At 48.3% G+C, this 19,487-nt stretch overlaps 1 protein-coding gene across 2 annotated transcripts in view; it reads right to left on the reverse strand.

Annotated features, from left to right (window-relative positions):
• The window catches only part of TG (thyroglobulin), a 203,521-nt gene that overhangs the window by 97,988 nt on the left and 86,046 nt on the right, over nucleotides 1-19,487 (reverse strand). For both annotated transcript variants that reach the window (XM_006189206.1, XM_032467670.1), the window contains 4 exons: nucleotides 8,313-8,447; nucleotides 6,734-6,898; nucleotides 2,490-2,709; nucleotides 858-951 (listed from right to left, as the gene is read on the reverse strand). In XM_006189206.1, the coding sequence (XP_006189268.1) occupies nucleotides 858-951; nucleotides 2,490-2,709; nucleotides 6,734-6,898; nucleotides 8,313-8,447 (614 nt within the window). The remainder of the gene's footprint in view (nucleotides 1-857; nucleotides 952-2,489; nucleotides 2,710-6,733; nucleotides 6,899-8,312; nucleotides 8,448-19,487) is intronic.

A 19,487-nucleotide genomic window follows, 5' to 3' on the forward strand; every position in this document is an offset into this window, starting at 1 on the left:
AATTCAACACCCCAGGTATGAGCCAACCGGCACTGGGCAGAGTGGGACTCATCACCTTCTCACTCTAGGCTCCATACCTCTATTAATATGGCCCAGGAGAACCTGCACATTTTGGTGCCCTTGTTGCAAAGCTCACTCAGGTCAGCTGGCTTGGTCAGACCTCCAAAGTGCATTGACTTCGCCCTGCTACTAAGCTAGGGAAACAGGAAGTGGCGACATGGTCACATGTACCATGGGATCTGTCAACATGGGGTTGGTGTCACCAGAAACTCATGTTTCCTAAGGCTCACGAGTTGTGTTTTCTCTCCTGAGCTCTGACCTTTCCCCCAAAATAGGAACATTCAACATCAATGTCAAACATTCTGCATCAGGAGCATAGCTGCTACTTCAGCAGATACAGCCTTCAAAACAGGGCCTGCCCGGAGGCAGGGCCACCGCCCCGGCCCCACCCTCCAGAACGGCCTGAAGGGAGAGATCGCATGGAAAGAAATGCTCGCAGGGTTCTCTCCAAGGGTCTTTCCAGGGAGAACAGCTGCTTTCTTCATTTGCAGATTAATTTGATCTGCTCCATGCTGCCCCAGCCCGAGGCCCTCAGGGGGACCCTGCATCGCTGGCCCTCACCCTCCATCCTCTGCAGCCCCGCTCAGGCCCCATGTGGGGGGGGCTCGAGGACGAGGACGTGAGGAGATCGTGGAAGGGCCAGTAGCACCCACCGCTCACTTGCTCTCAGCCACTCAGGCCTCAGGAAGCCAAGAACCAGCGAGGACAGCGCTGGGTGGACCGTGCCAGCAGCTCTGGGGATGGAAACCTACTAGGGCAGTTTTCAGGGCTAACACAGCAACGGCTGCAGAACTCACCACGGTCTGAGGGACAAACACGTTGAGATACAGGCAGTCTTCACTGACCCCGGGAGACGTGGCCGCTCTGAGGCCTGGCTGCCAGCAGCTGGCCCTGCAGATACAGACTGTGTGACTCGCAGGGGAAATGACCAAGGGGACAGGCCCCAGCCCCCCTTCTCGCCCACCACCAGAAGCAGAGCCCAGCCCACTGCCCTATTCCGAAGGCCGGGCGCCAGTGCAATTAGGCAGCTTCAGGACATAGGAAATGGGAATGGTGAGTAAATGGCAGAAACAGCAGGACCCCCATCATCCCCTTCTCCACGGGCCTGAGGAACATCGCCCAGGGACGAGGTGCTGGCCCGGAGAGAAGGCTGCCCGGACAGAGGAGAGGAGAATGTCTCCTGGGTCCTGAGCCCCTCTTGGCCCCGAGTGTGTGCACCTGCTCACATGGGGTGTTCCAACCTGTTTTCTAAATGGGGACAGAGTCCAGGTGTGCCAGCTGGAGCATCTTCTGGCATAAGAGCTGACACCACGCTTGGGACACACCTAATGGAGGCATGATGGTTGCCCGCCAAGCCTCGTGAGGACTGGGCTCTGACAACCAAGCTCGCCAACTCCTGTCCACTCAGAAGCCTGTGTGACTCAACACCTCACCTGTCAGATGGGTGGATCCCAGCACGGTAACGTGCTCTAGTCAGTGCATGTCTGCTTCTTTTGTTTCCCCGCAGTGGAGGCTTATTCTTGGCTTTCTGCATCTTTCTGCCACTGTCCTAGTTTAAGCCCTCACTTTCCCTCGTCTGGAGTATTCCAGATCCTCCAGTCTAGTCCCTCTGTCTGGCTCTGGGCCTGTGGACCTGCCTGGCAGCCGGCGGTGGGTGGTGATGGACAGAGAGAACTCGGCTGCCTCGGGACAGAGACTGTGGGAAGGGGAGATGCCGGTGGGAGCGAGAGAGGCGAGCGGATGCTCTTTCACAGATACTCTGAATGCTCTTTAATTAGAAAAATCTCAAAATCTTATCCAATCAGTGAAATTTTTTAGAGTGGAGTATGCCTGGAAGGGAATGGGCAAAACTGAAAGAAGTTGATGAGGGAGGAAGATTAGATATGATTTCATTTTTCCTCTTATTTGAAAACTCCTTTTAATATGGTTCCTATTGGGAAGGATAAAAGCACTTTTAAAATATTTTTCATTTGCTCATGTGCTTTTCCTTCTGTGCTAATTTCTTAGCCTCACTGATGTCACACGTGGCCGGGAGGCCGAGTTCCAGCCACGGCCACACTGGAGCACGTGACGCATGCCCCCTCCCGCAGGCATGGCCCTGGAGACCGTCCCTGTAACCTCTGCCGCAGCCTCTCTTTCCCGAAGGCAAAGTCAAGGAAGGTTCCTGGAAGGAACTTTGGAAGGTGTGTGCTGATGAAGGCAGAGTCTCCATCAGCCTGGGTCCCTGCATCACTGCATGGCACAGAGCCCACCAGCGCCTCCATCCCCAGATGGACATCGCGGGACCAAGACAATGTTCAGTCACTGACAAGCAGTGGAGTTTATGTGTTAGGGCGCCCCCTGCCCATGCACGGCTCAAATGCAAACACTCTGCTCTGCTACCAAGTCTCACTTAGATGGCTTAGCATGGGAGAGGGCTTCAACCCTACCGTGGCTTGGTGGCATCCCAGGATCCTGTCCAGTTCAAGGGCTCCGGTGCCCGGAAGCGGCTCTCTGCCAGGGGAGGGGTGGCATACGGAACTCCCAGGAACTGGTCCACCTGCTTCCACGAAGTGCCCACCTGGATGGCCTGGGACCTACCCAGCAGCTGGCCATGGGCAGCGATGGTCGCAGAAGGTACAGATGTCCCAAAGCCAAGCAGAGGGATGTCTGTAGGGGGACGTTGCGGGGGGGGGGGGGGGTAGGAAGAGAGAAGAGCAGGTGCTCTATTCACAAATACACTGAATATGCTCTAAGAGACAAATCAAAAGCCTAAACACTGCTTTCTGCACTTTAAAAATGTTAATAATTCATTCAGGCCCCAATAGCTTAAGTCTAGTGAAGTTAGTGCTCAATGTGAAAAAAACAAAAAAAAAAACAAAACAAAACCAGCAAAGACGCCTGATTGTTCCCAGGCAGGGGGTCACACCTTCCCCAGGTGTGCTACCTCACTGATTCTTCCCAGAGGGACTCACCCAGGCCCACAACCCCATACTCAGCCCACAGGGGCCAGATGTCACCACGATTCTCAATTATGTGGATTTTAAAAAGAATAGAGGGCCCCAGAATATGCCATGTTCTGCCCTCCCAGGGGACTCTGGAGCTGAGCCCCATCATCAAACACATCCGTTATTTCTGTGATGAAATGTGTGGGTTTTTCATACTAAAAGAAAGAATAAAGAGGGTCATTTCTTCAGTCACTTTAGGTCAGATTTTGGCACCAAATGAGTTTGCCACAAATTTAACCAAAAAAAAAAAATTTTCCTGACTTTTAGAACTTTCGGATTTCAGAATTGCAGCTGAGGAACTGTGAGCCAGTATCTGCGTTTCCCTGATGAGGAAATAGTTTTAGGGGCCTAGGGTGGATAGCTGCCAGGACTTCAAGGTGACGCAGGATTCAAAGCTACACTTCTCTGAGCCCCAACCTGACCAGAGGGTCAGGGGCTCTCTCAGGGTCCAGGGCCAGGCCTGCTGTGCCCGCCCTTTGCTCCTGCCTGGTCCCACTGGTCCAAGAGTTCACGCTGGGGCTGCCCACCCTGCTGTGTGCTCCGCAGGCCTCCCCCTCCTTGTAACACTCACCACCTCGACTTATCAGCTTCTCTCAAGCCCTATCTTATCTCCTCCACTATATTTTCTTCCATTCATTCATTGGTTCAATAAACTTTTGTTGGGAAGTGGGGGCTCAGGCCAAATACCATTTTCAGGGACTTAAGACAGGCCCGTGTCTGATTCCCCACAGGCCTTCCGGCCTTGCACGGAGGAAACCAACACTGGTGAAGAGAGCCTCCGTGTGTGTGTGTGTTTGTGTGTGTGTGTATGTGTGTGTGTATGTGTGTGTGTGTGTGCGCACGTGTGTGTGTGTATGTGTGTGTGCGTGCACATGTGTGTGTATGTGTGTGTATGTGTGTGTGTGTATGTGTGTGCGTGTGTATGTGTGTGTGTGTGTGTGCGTTTGTGTGTGTGTATGTGTGTGTTATTTCCAGCAGGTGTGCTCGGTGTGCTCTGCTTTACTGTGGGCTGATGGGGAGAAACATCTTTGCAGCTCTTTCTATTTAAAATGCACATATATGGTGACTAAGCTGGAGCCTGGGAGAGGAGGCAGGCAGACAGACAGAGAGACAGGCAGTCTATCCGTTCCTCAAGAACTTTGTTCAGTGCAGTGGTTCAACTGGAGATGGTTTTGATCCCAGGAGACATTTGACAACGTCTGGAGACATTTTCAGTTGTCACAGGGTTGGGGAGAGATACTAGCTATTGGCATCTGGTAGCGCAGAGGTCAGCGATGCTGCGAAAATCCTACAATAGATAAGCTAGGTCCCCACAGCAGAGTCACCCAGTCACAGAGGTCAGTGGCAGCGGGGCTGAGGCCTCCAGGATGACGTACATTCAAAACGTCCAGGCCACTGAGGGTCAGCGTGGTGATGAGGAGGCAGTGGATGGTCTGAAGAGTCAAGCAGACCTGTGGTTTATGTTGTGGACCAGCTACTTTGGAAAAACTTTGTAATTTTTCTGACCCTCAATTTCCCTAACTGCAAAATAGGAACCGTAGCTGCCCCTACAACATAAAGATGTTGGGAATAAATAGCATGATGCCTGTAATGTCCCAAGCAAATGGCAAGAGATCCACACATGAATGAATGAATGGATGAGAAAGAGGAAGGGAAGGAAGGAAGGAAGGAAAAAAGAAAGGTAGGCAGGTGGAGAGAAAGGAGGGAAGGAAACAGTGAGTGAAGCCTTCTCTGACTGGCACGTGAGTAGGAACTCAAAACGGAAACTCAGGATGGAGAGAAATAGTTGCTGCTTTTTAATCTGGCCTCAATCACAAATCATGACTGCTCTCACCCCCACAGTTCCTTCTCATAAGATTTCTGTCTCAGCCGCAAATAAATCGCAGGCTCTGGGGGGAGGGGCGGCATTCAGGACCGTGGGGGCTACAGGAGCAGAAACTTCTGAGGCCAGCCCTTTCACTCTGCAGGGGACAGCCGCATTTCACGGACGTGGCTCCCTCCGAAGGAGGGAGCAAGGACAGAAGATGTAAAAGCTAAGGAATGTCGAGGGAATGCAAGTCTGCTTTCCCACAACAGCGGGACTCGCCCCGCCCTCCAGAGGCTGCCCCGTGAATCCCAGACTGAACAAGTGCCAACATGTAGAAAATATTTGATGTGTGTCTCTCCCTTTTGAAATCTTTTGCAGAAAGGTGGATTCTTTCCAGAATACCCACATATTTAGGCCATGTGACAGTTGACAAAACTATCTGTAGCTCTGGGTGTACAACAGGTGCAAACAGCGTCGACGCAGATGCACGTGGGCCTGCGTCTTCTGCCGGAAGGAGCCTTTCACATTGAATCTGAGTCACACCGAATTAAGAGAGAAGCGGTCTGATTGGTTTTACAGAACTCAGACCTTTTGAAGGCTTTTCTCAGCAGGACTACCATGCAGATTAGCTACACTACGGATGAAATCTATCTATCTAACTTGACTAAATGATCTAAATGTCCTGAGAGAAGGCAAGACTTGAGATTAAGGGCCCAAGACCTCAGCATATAGGAATCAAAGCACTTCCAGGCCTGCGAGATACTCTCCTGATCTAGAAGCTGAGGTGGAGGAGGGGGCAGAGAAGATATCACTGGATCCAGACAGGCCTGAAGGACGTGTAATGCTCTAGGACAGGGTGGAGCCACACCCTGCTGCTACCTGGTTTTGTAAATAAATTTTTATTGGCACACAGCCACGTCCACAGATGTATTATCGTCTGAGCCCACTTTCTCGCTACAACAGCAGAGTCGAGTAGCTGTAACAGAGAACTGTGGCTGTAAAGCCTAAAATATTTAGTATCTGGCCCTTTACAGAGGGAGTTTGCCAACATCTGCTCTTGAAGATAAGACAGCGGACACAGCCAGCATTTCTCAGAAGTTATTCATTTCATCCCATAAGCATGTCTGATGGGGGAGGTGCGACCCCCAGGCGCCTGGCTCCCACGTTTCCGACCCCACAGTGCTCACCCATCTCATTCAGGGATGCATTTATTTCTATGTTGTTCTCCCCTCGCCTGCTTCACCCCTGGGACCCCCCAACACGAGGGCTGAGACATAATAGTACCTTCTTGAATGTTTTTAAACTCAACTGAGCCAGGAGCAGCTGCCCTCTCCAGCAACAGCGATGTGGTCCTTAGGCAATGAGGTTTTGTGCGAGAGGATTGCAGCTGGAGACAGGAGACCTGGCTCCAAGTCCCTGTTCAGTCATCACTAGCTGTGTGAAATTAGAGAAGTAACTTAACTTCTCTGGACCGGAGTCTCCTGAGCTCTGAGACGGGGATAGAACCCTTATCTCGCCAGCTCACAGGACAGCACGAGGATCAAAGGAGATGGTGAGGTATGTGAAACAACTTTCTAAACTAGAAAACGGTCATCAAAAGTGGCCTACTTAATTAGTTTACTCAGAAACTCAAAGGCTAAAATGGCTTCTATGACTGAAAGGGGGGGATGAATGAAGGCGGTGCAGAGAAATTCTAGGTCAGAAGTAGGGTTTTTCATCTTCCTGCAGCCCATCCCATGCGAGTGCCACACAGCCTAGGATGACTTTGACTAACTTTCCCTTAAGAACCTCAAAAGCCACAAGTCAGCACATGCTCGGACAGTCCCCCCAGCCACACCCAGGCCCTGAGGGGCGGCTGCAAAGCCAGGCCGACACTTACTTGGTTTCCTGTAGATGTGCGAGGCTGCTTCACGGAGCAGAAGCTGGCAGTTCTGGGCCTGCAGGCTGTGTGTGCAGCTCTGGGTATCAGCATAGAACAGACACCTGACAGCACCAGGTCGGGTCTGCAGAGTGGTGATGAGGCAGGCCTGGTGACGGGAACACTCTGCAGGGCAGGGGGAGGGCAGTGATGCTTGGGCCTTGGAAATCTCACCTCAGTCAGGCATCCATGCTTCTAGTCATGCATCCAGTCACACATCCACAAATCCGTGCACCATCCACCCGTCCATCCATCCATCCAATTATGCATGCATGCATGCATGCATGCATCCATCCACGCACCTACTCACTTCATTTAAGCACCTGACAGTGTTAGGAGGTGAGGATAAAATAGTGGTTGTTATTGGGCAGGGGGCACTCAACCCTCCCATCAGTCTATTTTCCACATAATAGTCAGGATTTTGGTTGTTTATTTATTCATAAATATCACAGACATCATAAGTTGTCATTCCCCTGTTTAAAGCACCTCCATGGCTCCCCCACTGACCTCAGCATTAAGTCATACAAGACTAGGCTCTGCATGCTCCAGCCCTTGCCTTTCTCTTCAGCTTCATCTCCCTCTGCCCCTCTCCCCATCATACCCACCATGTTCCATCAGGAGTTATATCCTTCCCCATGTATGCTAGGTCCTACACTAGACAATTTAAATGATTCATGGCATTAAGGTCTTCAGTTCTAAGAACAGCTCTCAAAATAGTGCCACTACATTTGACTGAGCAAGCTGTGTACTGTACAAAGGCCTTATTACTAGCCCAGTCTCTGTGCTTTGCCACCAAGCAGAGTTGGACAGTGTACAGCCTGTACAGCTGTACATGGTGGCCCTGTCTGTAATACATGTGTATTGTCATCCAATCACGTAGAGGAGAAGATTCCTGGAATCTCAGAATTAGAGACGTGTAAATGTTATCTAGCCTCAGTCTCTTTCCAAAGATAAAGCCTTTGTAGAACATTCTGATGATGTGGTCACTTAGCTTTTGTTTAAATACCAGTAACCGAAACCCTCTAAAGGAAGTATGCATCTGTGGACAGCTTTACTTATTAGAAAATTCTTCACATTGCACTGAAAAATGTCTCTTGAAATTTGAGTTTTACCCATAGGTCTTCTTTTTGCTCCTTGAACCTGGCCAGAACTATATCTTTCCTCCTCACCCAGCACCATGTACTTCCTCCTCGCCAGGACGGCTCTCAGATTAATCTGAGAATAGATGTCACAGCTTCTTCTCTGTCTCAGACTAACTCCCTAGATCTTTCCTGGGATCTGTCTCTGACCTGGTTCAATGCTGTTCATTTTCCAGCTGGCTTATCCCCTTAGAGACCGTGACCATGGGCCAACACTGCAGGAGGATGAGGGGACTGCAGAGGAGAGCCCACCCATGGCTTCTCTCCCAGGTGCATTCCTTCCAGCTAGGCATCCCAGGTTATCTTGAGGTCTCTTATGTGTTTCTGAGGGCAGAATATTGAGCAGCAGAGGGTCCCTGCTCAAGCAACCCAACTCCCTGGAGGGTGGAAACTCCCCTTACCCAACAAACAGTGGTCCCGGGCAGCAGAGAAGTCACCCATGGCAGCCGTGCTGATGTGCGCAACATCAAAGCTCCTGAGGGACGGATCCACAACTGCTGAAGAGAGGGCCAGGGACTGCCAGGAGTCCAGAGCAACTAGGAGGGAAAGCAGGGGACAGTCAGTGGGGCGGCCCCCAGTGCCTCCAAAGCACAGCCCCAGAGCACCCTCCTGGTGGCCTCCATTCTCATGTGACTCCATTTCTTTATCCATCTCTCCATTCTACAGCGATTTATTAATAGTGTTTGTTTGTTTGTTTGTTTTTAGGAAGCAAGCTCTGTGTTCAAGCCTAGGTATACAGAGGCAAAAAGCAAAACAAAATAAGCCAACCAACAAAAGCCTGGGTGTTTCTATGGAGCGGCTCACAGTAGAATGGGAGAGAACTTGAAAAGACAAGACAAAGATTGTAATGCAGTTGTTGTAATGAAAAAAATAGATAATAAGAGCATGATAATAAAGAGGCTTATCAGTGCTTGTTACGTGGTATGTGATGTGCTGCCCAGGTCACCTTTGGGACCAAGGCTCTCATTTCCCCTTTCTCTTGGGAAGCTGGTGGCTGGACGGACAGTGACCAAGCCAGAGATAGACTCGGGTCTCTTGGCTCTAAGCCAAAGCTCCTTCCATCCCTCTGAGCCTCTTACAGAGTTGAGCATCCTTCCTGGAAAATTATCCCCAGGTATTGTTGTCTTTGACAGCGCCGTGCTCTTAGCTATATGGGGAAGCTTGTCATTTTTATCTCGAACCTGTCTTTGACACTCAGAGCACTGGTGGAGGCAGTCACTAAAATTAAATGGTAAATAAAGTAGCAAAACAATCCAGCATCACTACTCTTTTGCTTCAACAAAAAAAAGACAAAGAGAGAGAAAAAGGTTTTTGCAGACAATTGGCCAAATAATGCAACCAAATTTCACATGGACTCAGCAAGAGGAAGGTAAACCCCACACTCATCCTGGAGCTGCAGGGCCATCCGTCCTCAGAATCCAGAGCCATGTCTTTCTGAAAGTGGCTCCCAGCTTCCCTGCAAGAGACTCTGGGCTTTCATTTTCTTAAGCATCCTCTGCATGTTGCCATTTTTATGGTCAGTACAAGAGGCATTTTTGCAACATGGCCAAGCTGAGCTGCATATTTTTAGATGGTGAGTACCCTGCAATTTCAGATAAGAGTTATGATGGGGTTTCAGGACCAAACTTGCCACTTACAGTCTTAAAATGGAAGTCCTGGCTGCCCTCCACGTTTACACTGTTATCTAGGGGAAAGCACTCTAATTGAAGGGTGAATTTCGCCTCCTAAGGGGGAGCCAGCTCCTCCGTCGCCATCCCAGGGCCTGGAGCCAGCTCTCTGCCACATTCTCCACCTGGCCCCGTCCCCAAGCTGACAGTCCCCGGGATGAACCAATGCTACTGAGCAGAATCCAACATCTGGGGTCCCATGTGCATCCCATGAAAATTCTGAAAACAAGCTCTTTATGAATGCAAAAGTCTGGTGAAGCATGAAAGCTAGGGGATCTTGGTAGCATTTCGTGAGAGTTTACTGATTTGCCAAGAACCCAATACCATTGCATTTAATACGATACCCCACGCTGGGGGCACTGTGCACATTTTACAGACGAGGAAGCAGATCCAGGAACACACCTAAAGGGCTTAGCTGATAAGTGGCAGTGCTTGGGCCTGAGCCCAGCTGCTCCAGCATCAGAAACCATGGTTTACTCCAGTGCCAGACCTCCTCTCCCAGTGAATGAGCGGTGGTGGCTTTCAGGCTCACCCAAAGGGAGAGTCTGCTCTGAAGTGCAGCATCTCCAAAATGGTGATTCTTGTCACTTTTCCTTTTGTTTAAAATATCTTTTACAGATTGGATGGCCAGCATCACTTATTTTTAAAAAACCATTTCCCCTAGAATTTGAAACGCTATGTTTATAATACATTAAATTTTTCTGTGTAAGTGAATTTTGTTTGGTGAGTACCAATTCTGTTTCATTCATCTCTGTTAATTCTGGCTCTATTCCCACTTAAACTATAGTCACTTTATAATATACTTTATCATCAAGTAGTAAAAGTTTTCCCATATCATTTATCTATAAAAAATATTTTTGGCTATTTGTTTGCCAGATGAAATCCAAACTCTGTCAAGTTTCAAGAAAACGTTCTTGGGATATTATTTGGAAAAAAATTAATTTGAGAAAGATTTTTAATTTTATTATGTTTAACTTTTGATGTCATTAAGAATGAAATGGGACAGTGGGGAGGGATAAATTGGGAGCTCTGGATTTACAGCTATGAACTACTAAATATAAAATAGATTAAAACAAGGTCCTACTGTACAGCACAGGGGACTATATTCAATATCTTGTAATAACCTATAATGAAAAAGAATATGAAAAGGAATATATATACATGTATAAATGAATCACTACGCTCTACACCAGAAATTAACACATCATTGTAAATCGACCATATTTCAATTTAAAAAATGAATGGAATGAGACTTTTTTCCCCATCATATTTTTTAAATGGTTATTGTTGACTGAAAGGAAAGCTATACATTTGTCTGTATTTATTCTCTAACAGGCCCTAGACTCACTCGGAGTGTAACTCACAGACACAGTTGAAGCTCAGGCCCGTGCCTCTGCGGCTACTTTGGAAACAGGTCCTTGCCAGATTCCAGATTTAGTGAGGACATGCCATCCAGCAGCTGGAACTAATGATGGACTCTGGGCTTGGTTCAGCAGCCAGGTTCCTTGAGTTTATCCCGGCTCCTCCATGTAACAGCTCTGTGACTCTGGGCAAACTCCTCACCCTCTCTGAGCCTCTGTTTCCTCATTGGTAAAATGGGGCCATTACCAGATGTTCTCTCCTTGGGTGGCCATCGGGATTGAATGAGTTAGTGAATGTGAGCTGCTCAGCACAGAACATGCACGGGGCAGGATTAGTGAAATCAGCCACTCGAACTGTCTCTGGGCCAAGCTGCTGGGCACTGGCTGTGTTTGGGTCACTGTCTTTTCAAAACTTCAGAGGTATGTGCCTGACTGACGTGCTGGGGGGAAGTTCTCTAAGGGGTATAGGAGCCCAAATCACTGCCAGTGATTTCAAAACCTTCCTCCTGACTTCCCCTGATCCCCCTCCCCAGCCCCGCCCCAGGCTTGTCCCAGGACCCCTGGCTTCCTGTCAGCACCTCCCCTCCTACCTCAGCCATGAGCACGGTGGCACCTGGCTATGTGCCCCACCAGCCACAGGGCCTCAGTCTCCACAGGAGGCCTGAGGCTGAACACAGCCACGTTTGTCAAGGGCAGTTTTTCATTTATGAAGCCCGCACATCCCAAGACAAAGCCATCGCCGCCACCTCCCTCAGCCTGCTCTTTACCCCACAGCGTGTTCTTTCTCTCCCCGGGGTCCACTTCCCCCACCCACCCTGTTGTATGATCATAAGCAGAAAGAGATGCTGCTTTACTACATAATTTGAATGACTTAGGTTAACTCAGATCCGCCCTCCTCACCCTCCTCATAGCAAATAGGGCCACTGAGCCACAGGGAGGAACAGCCACAGGGCACTCCCCAAGGTCACAGGGGCACTCTCCAAGGTCACAGGGCACCACCCAAGGTCATAGAGGCACTCTCCAAGGTCACGGGGTACTCCTCAAGGTCACAGGGTAGGGCTGGTCTCAGACCCGCCAGCATGGTTTCCACCTGCCCGGCTATAGCCTGGGACCTCCCTCCCAGCAGCAGTGTAGCCCCCCCAGCCTTGGACACACTCCCTGCGTTGTGATGTGAAGTCTTGATGTCTTGTTCATACTACAAAGACAACCTGCGTATGAAATAGTTCACCAACAGGTCCTGAGACCCTGGAGGAGAGCATGCCTTCAGAGGAACATGGCCCCACCTGTTTGTTAGCAGAAAGGAGAGGGTGACCCTGAGGGGAGGAGAGACTCACCGAAGTCAGGCGGCCCTTTCCTCTGTGATGGGACGTGCTGGCAACACGTGCTACCATCTAGCGGGCCGGCAAACTCAAGCTGCTCTGGTTCTGTCTTACAATACTCTACTGAGCTGGACAACATTCTCCCTATTTTACAGAAGAGAAAAGTGAACCCCAGAGAGGGCCAGTGACTTGCCCAAGGCCACACAGCTAAAAGGCACAAGTCAGCATTTGAACCCAGGACAGCCCCACGCCATCAAGTTCCCCTGTGCACCACAGAGCTGTGAAGGCGAGCGGGGCTCGGGGAGGGAGGGGTGATGGGCAGCATGGCTGCAACCTCTACCAGGCAGGCCTCAGGGTGACATCCAGGTATTCCCATTCCCTTCTAGACAGCACCATTCCCTTTAGTGTAGACTAAGTTTAAAAAAAAAAAAAAATCACTGGACTAGAATATATTTGAAATGTTCCACCAATATATGGAAAACTATGTTTAATTCCCCTTCCCTCCTTCCTTCCTTCCTCCTTTTCTGCCTCTTGTCTTCCTGCCTTCCTTTCTTCCTTTCCAGACATCAGTTAAAGAAGAAAATGTTTGATTTTAATTTTAAGACTCTGATAGAGTAATTTCAACTGTTAAATACAGCTAAAGCAAAACTAAACAAATACTCAGGTAGCTGCAGACCTGCACTAAGAGGAACCTAATGCAGGAGGAACAGGCCTGCTGTTTGCTGGCTGTGTGACTAAGCGTAAGTTCCCTCTTCAACCCTCACCTTCCCCGTTTGAAAAGTGGGAAGAAAGAGCCATTCAACATTTTTTTAAACCAGATCAAAGTGCAGAAAGGTCAAGCCCGTTCAAAATGCCCAGCCTTCTCTCCAATGTTCAAATAATCACAGACCAATTTTTATAAATCAAAGATCAATATGATTTTCTTAAGAATCATCAAGAATAAAGATAACAAGGAGGGTAAGCCAGCCCTAAAGCACTGAAGAGAATCCAGGATTCTTACTGTTCTGCTTGCAGTCAGAACAAAGGAGAATTCCTTCTCCCTTTCCAGATGCTCCTGCTGGCTTCTCCTCTGCTCTTCCCTGAAAAACTACAGTTCCTCAGGAACCTATCCTTGACCTTTACTATTTACATCCTACACACTCTCCGCGGCTGAACTCATGATCCCGGTGACTTAAACTACCACCTCGTTGCTAGTGACTTTCAAACCTATCTCCAGGCCAGAGCTTCGCCCAAGCTTCATGCTGAGATAGTCAGTGCTCGCTAGACACATCTCCAAGCAGATGTCCCCAAAGCATCCCATCCCAAGCATCCCATCCCAAGCACGTTGAAACCTGAACTCTTAAATCTTACTTCCATCCCTACCCACACTCTTTAACTGGCTCCCTTCCCACATTCTCTCTTGGGAATTGGCACCACTACCCATGAGATTGCCTGGCCTGAAATGTTCAACACCAACCTTGCCTGGTGTTTCAGTAGACTGATGTCCACCTAGAAAGGACACCATAGAAAGAAAGTCAAAATAAATACTTTTTTCAAGTCTAAATGTCAGATTCTATTATGATAAGTGGGTACTTTCCATGGGGTAAACGCATCTATATCTGATTTTCTAGCAAAGAAACACTACCTCCACATTTCCTCACATTCTGTCTGCTGCTCCCTCGCCGGCCTCTCCAGCCCCATCCCTCATTGGTCTGCTTCCTGCCAGCCCGAACTCGCGTCTGGGGGTCTAGCAAAACACTCTGCGTTGTCTGACTTTGTTCACTACTCCTTTTGTTTGACATGCACGGAAACCCTATGGAACCCTACGGAAACCCTACGGAAACCCTTCTAAGACCCCTTCCTTCGCCAGCCCCTCAGTAGTTTTTCCTCTGTTCTAAATCTCTCATAAATACGTCTTGAGTCCCAATATGCTGCATTGCCACTTACTTATATTTTCTCTCTCTGCAAAATTATGAGCTCCTTGAGATCAAAGACTCTGCCTTAGTTCTAATTCTCCAAAACCTATCATAATAGCATATAAAAACATTAACAACAGAAACAGTAAAATAGTTGTAGCTAGCATTAATTGAGGGTTCTATGTGCCCAACAGGAATAATATCATAATTTTTCATGAAATGCCCAATTTATAAGTAGGTAATGAATGAGTGAATTATTAAAGCTCCTTAATTAATACAGGAAAAATAGGATACTAATATTCTCTTTTACCTTCATAAAGATTAACACTATAATTATACTATAATTATCTTCATACCACAAGAAGTCAGTAAATAATTATTGAATAAACCAATTAGTTGATCAAATCATCACATAGGAAGCAAATATTAGGCATTTAATTTCATAATATCTCACTCTTACGTGGTACATTTCAGTATATTAAGCACTGCAATATTTAATAATGACATCAACCTGTGTGTATTACTACTGCTATTTTGTTGGGGATTGAACTGAAGCTCAGAGGTGGGGAATACCGTGGCCAAAGTCACAGCGCATGATTGGCAAGCCAAGGACTTGACCCAGACTGCACCCCCATCCCCACTCCACTGTAGCTGCCTCTTTCTCCTCGTGGCTCAACTCCAGACTCATAGATTGGTTCCCTTTAGTGGCATGTACATTTCAGGGAGGGGTTTTCAAACCATCTGACATGGTCCAGCATCTGTTGAGGTTATGAGCTTGTGGTTGGTGAGTAATCATCGTTTACGCTGCTAACTTCAAAGACAGTTCTAGAGAAATTTTTAACTAAGAAAAAAGCATATGTACGAAACCAGACTTGGAGCTCTACTCTGTCCACGTCCTCATGACAAATTACTAAATTCATCACCAGCAAAAATTCCTGGTGGAAATTCAAAGGCTCAGATTGAATCTGATTTCTTTCTAGGAAGTTTGACTCATATCAGGTGGAACCCGCCCCCAAATTCCACCCACATACAAAGGCTACCTGGAAGATGATGTGATAAGTGGGTTACTGAGAGCATTTGAACCCCTCTTTCTTGGGGTCATTGTAGGTGATCTTGGGGAGCTGGGTAAAACTGCACATATTCAGAGGCACAAATGCACATGGGGAACCAAGATGAGCTGAGTAAAGTAATTCCAATAACGCAGAGGCTTCCCTAGGGAGGTTGACCAAAAGCCTTGGACAGAATCCATGCTGATCTCTCAGTGGACTGCAGGCAACTTGCGGAAGGTCATACAGCTGGTTTGAAACCAGTCAGTCAATCCCCCAAGACTGCACCCCTACCCTCTGCCTCTCCAGTCACTGTGGTGGCAGGAGCGGCCGCCCCTGTCGCCACTCACCGGTTATGTACTATACGTGTTAGGTATCATGCTAAGCACTTTACCTACATGACTTCATCCAAATCGCACAGCAACTTGTGTGTGTAGGTGATGTTATGAACCCAAGGCTCAGAGCAGCGAAGTGCTTGCCCCAGGTCATGCAGAATAGGAATAGAACTGAAATTGAAACCCAGATTCGCCCAATGCCAAAGTCTCTCTGCTTCACTGCTTCTGCTTCTAAAAACATCTGCCAAGAGCCTTCTGCTTGCCTGTGGGTAAGTTGTCACAAAAACAGAAAAAAAAAAAAAAAAAAAAAAAAAAACCACCTTAAAGAGTAACTGAGCCAATCATTAGAATTACCAAAAAACAAAACTTAAAGAGAAACTTAGAGGCCATTTAAGCCACCCGCTCACGCAGTGAGGAAATCTCCAACATGCTTGAATATTCCAGCGACGGGGAGCTCAATCTTCACCTCACTCCATCGCAGTGGGATAACCAATGCCTTCTTCCTCCGTCCTCTGACTCCATCACCTCCACTGTGTCCCCCACTGTCCTTCCCATGACACCTGATGCTCCATCCACACTAAAGCCTTCCCTCTCGGTCTCTCCTGCTCTAGGCTCCTCTCACCTCCTGGACTTTGCTCATGCGGAGGAAAGGCGACTGCTTTCTTGATAAATCAAACTCAGTTTCACCAAGGAGGTCAGAGAAGTCAGCACAGACTCGACAGTGGAGGACAATCAATGAAGAATGACCAAAGGATCATAAAAAATTATTCCAAAAAAAAACTTTGGGTAGCGCTAGCCACTGGTAACATAGTATTACCATTTAATCAACAGTTAAAATTGTTATAATTCATAAAACTAAAGGAAATCTACCACTGTTGATGGGTTGCATTCAGGGGTGATTTAATTCACAGTATATTCACTAGAATATTTGAGAGGCCCTAGGAAGGGTGATCTGTCTAAAGTATTCCCCTCAAACGCTTGTCAAATGGTCTGAATTTCCAGTCTTAAAAATGAAACCTTTCTGGTTTACTCATTGCTAAAATGTGAACGTTCTTGGGGAACATATTATGTTTAAAAAGAAGGTAGGTCCCAGGTTGGCATATTTTCCTCTTGGCTCTCTCTCAAATTTTGACTGAACAAATCCTTGATGAACCAGGTACAGAACTGGTGCTGTCTGGGAAGGAAGTTATCAAGGTAGATAACTTGTCTTCTCCATTCCCAAAGACCTAACAAAGGTTTAAGAAACAAATATTCAGCAAACATCAATCAAACGCCTCCCAGGCACGCTAGGTACAGCTGTGCAGGTTGTACACTGTACAATAGCAGAGGCAGCATTCACAAAGATTGTCTGTGAAAAGGATCCCTTAGAACTGACAGTGCTGGACCTAATCTAGGCCAACCTTCACCAGGCATTGGGTGCAGCAATTTTACATATAATATCTCTTTCAAGCTTAGTAACAACCTCTTTGAAGACACCATCATCTCCATTTACAGGTGAGGCAACTGAGATTTGCAAATATCCTTTAAACTGGTCAAATTCACATACCTAAGGAATGGCAAAGATAGGATTCCTGGATCCCATGTGGTTTCAAATCCATTCATGTGATCGCCATCCATTTATTCATTCTTTCAACAAACATAACACTGTAAACTGACTATACTTCAATTAAAAAAAAAAAGAAAATGGGTCCTATTAAATGTTTAAAAAAAAGACAGCCCACACAGCTTTTCATAGCATCCATTCCACCCTCAAATGTGCCCCGGATGAGATTATTAAAGTTTGACGCCCCTGTGGTGCAGGCTGTGATGTCCTCAAGACCCCCCTTCAGGAGTGAAGGGCTCTCCCCCAGCTGCTGGATCCCCCCAGGAGGTCACAGCCTGTCTCAGGGCAGCCCATATCAATGAGTCACCAAGGGGAGGTCGTAACAATTTTGAAGACTGCCGCAGCATCCCTAGAGTTCAGCTGAGGCCTCCACTAGGGCTGCAGGGAGGCTCAACTCTCCATCTGCCCTTCATTCTCCCTCTCCCACTCCTCTTGATACTGTTCCCTGAAAAATAACCTGCACACTGAATTCCATCTCAGAGTCTGATTCTTGGAGAACCCAGCCAGCCACGGTCAGCATCTTCAGTGGGGAGACTCTGGGTTTGGATTCAGATTGGGTTTGAATCCCAGCTCTACCATTCATTCATTCATGTGACTTTGGGCCTCTCTGGCCCTCAGTTTCCAAATCTAGAAAATGGACATAATGGGGCATACCTCATAAGGCAGCTGTGGGGATTAAATTATGGAATGCTCTCAGCACAGTGATTGGCATATTCAGTCAATACATAGGAATGTAAACATTTATGCTTTTATAGCTCTGGCCTTAACTGGCTGTAACCTGGGAGAGTCATCCTCTCTCTTGCTGCCTCAGTTTCCTCCTCTGTAAAAAGGTGGGTCTGGACTTGGGAATTATTGCTGACAGTTCTCGAGCCCCCAGGGTCTGTGCTGCTCCTTGCACTTGACTTATTCTTCAACACAAGGCTCCTGGGTGGGTCTTTCTTATTTTTCCCCATCATCCTCACTTGACAGAGGCCAGCTGAGGCATCAGGAAGCTGAGCAGTCTGGCCCCAGAGTGCTGAGTGGTGGAGTGATGGAGCCCACTGGCAGCTGGGCAGACAGACTTCAAAGCCTCCTGCCGCCCCAGAACAGCCCCACGTTTCCCTCGATTAGACGATGTGCACGCTCCCTGCCAGGGGTGACATTTTTTTGGATCACACGGCTGTGTCTCAGCTTAATGGAAAACACTTGCAGAAAAGATCAGCTGAATTCCATCGCCCACCGACACAGCCGGGAAGGAGGACAGAAGCAAAGCAAAGTTGACTGACGACATTCACGTGTCCCCAAAAGACTGCTGGTGCGGCCGCTTCTGCCTCCATCCAACCTGTATTCAGGCTTTGTCGCTCGGCTCCGCCTAGGTTCCGAGGCCTGAGCAGGGCAAGCTTTCACAGTCCATCTTTCTCAGCAGCACCTCGCACCCTCTTAACCGCAGCCTCCCCCACAGCCCCCATCTGCTGGTAGCAGCTTGTGCTCACAGTCAAGGGCTGGGGAGTTTTCTGAAAGGCATTTTGAAGTTCCTTGGGTGAAATATACTTAGATTACACATACAAATGTCTAAGGACACGTATTGTGTTGTCCTCTGGCATGCAATCTAAACACTCAGTTTGTTTTGGGGGCACCTGTCAGAGAAGAGCTTCTGAAATAGTAGATGACAAGCAAAATGTCCGTTACCCTGGGAATGAGCCCTCAGAAGACCCCACGTTCAGCCTGCAGGAGAGGGGAGACTGCGCATCCTACAGGCAGGCTCCGGCGCCTGAAAAGAACACACACTAACCCTGAGCGTCCCTCTGGGCTGGTTGTTGTGGGACTTTGAGGAAGCAACAGGCATTTTCTAAGAAATAGCATCTTTACTGTTTCGCCTGCTTAAAATACACACACACTTTTTCCCTAAAGAGAGTAAAATGGCACTATGCACACAGATGACACGACTGTCGTCATTTTCTCAAAAAGCAGCTTGTCCCTGCACTAGCGCCTGTTCCCCACAGCCCGGAGGGAGAGCTTTAGGGTCATTTTAAAACTCATTCTGGAACTGCTTAAAATCCTTCAAGGATTTGTGGTACTCAAGGCACTGGGATTTTTGGCCCCCATCCCCTGTCCATCCTCCCTGCTGCCCCTCGCTGGCCCTGCAGTCCTGAACCCCCCGTATTTCCCTGCATGTGCCGTGCCAGCACGTGCCTTGGGGTTCTGCCCACGCACTGCCCTCTGTTCAGGCTGCCCCACCCCCTCCTGGCCATCTGACAGCTGCTCACTGGCCCTTATGGCCCAGACAGGTCGTGATGTGCAGGGGGAGCACTCCCAAACTGTGGGGAATTTGAGGGTGCCTCCCACTGCCACCTGGAAGTAACTTCACTGT

Source organism: Camelus ferus, chromosome 25 (assembly GCF_009834535.1).
Source record: "Camelus ferus isolate YT-003-E chromosome 25, BCGSAC_Cfer_1.0, whole genome shotgun sequence".
Classification (NCBI taxonomy): Eukaryota; Metazoa; Chordata; class Mammalia; order Artiodactyla; family Camelidae; genus Camelus; species Camelus ferus.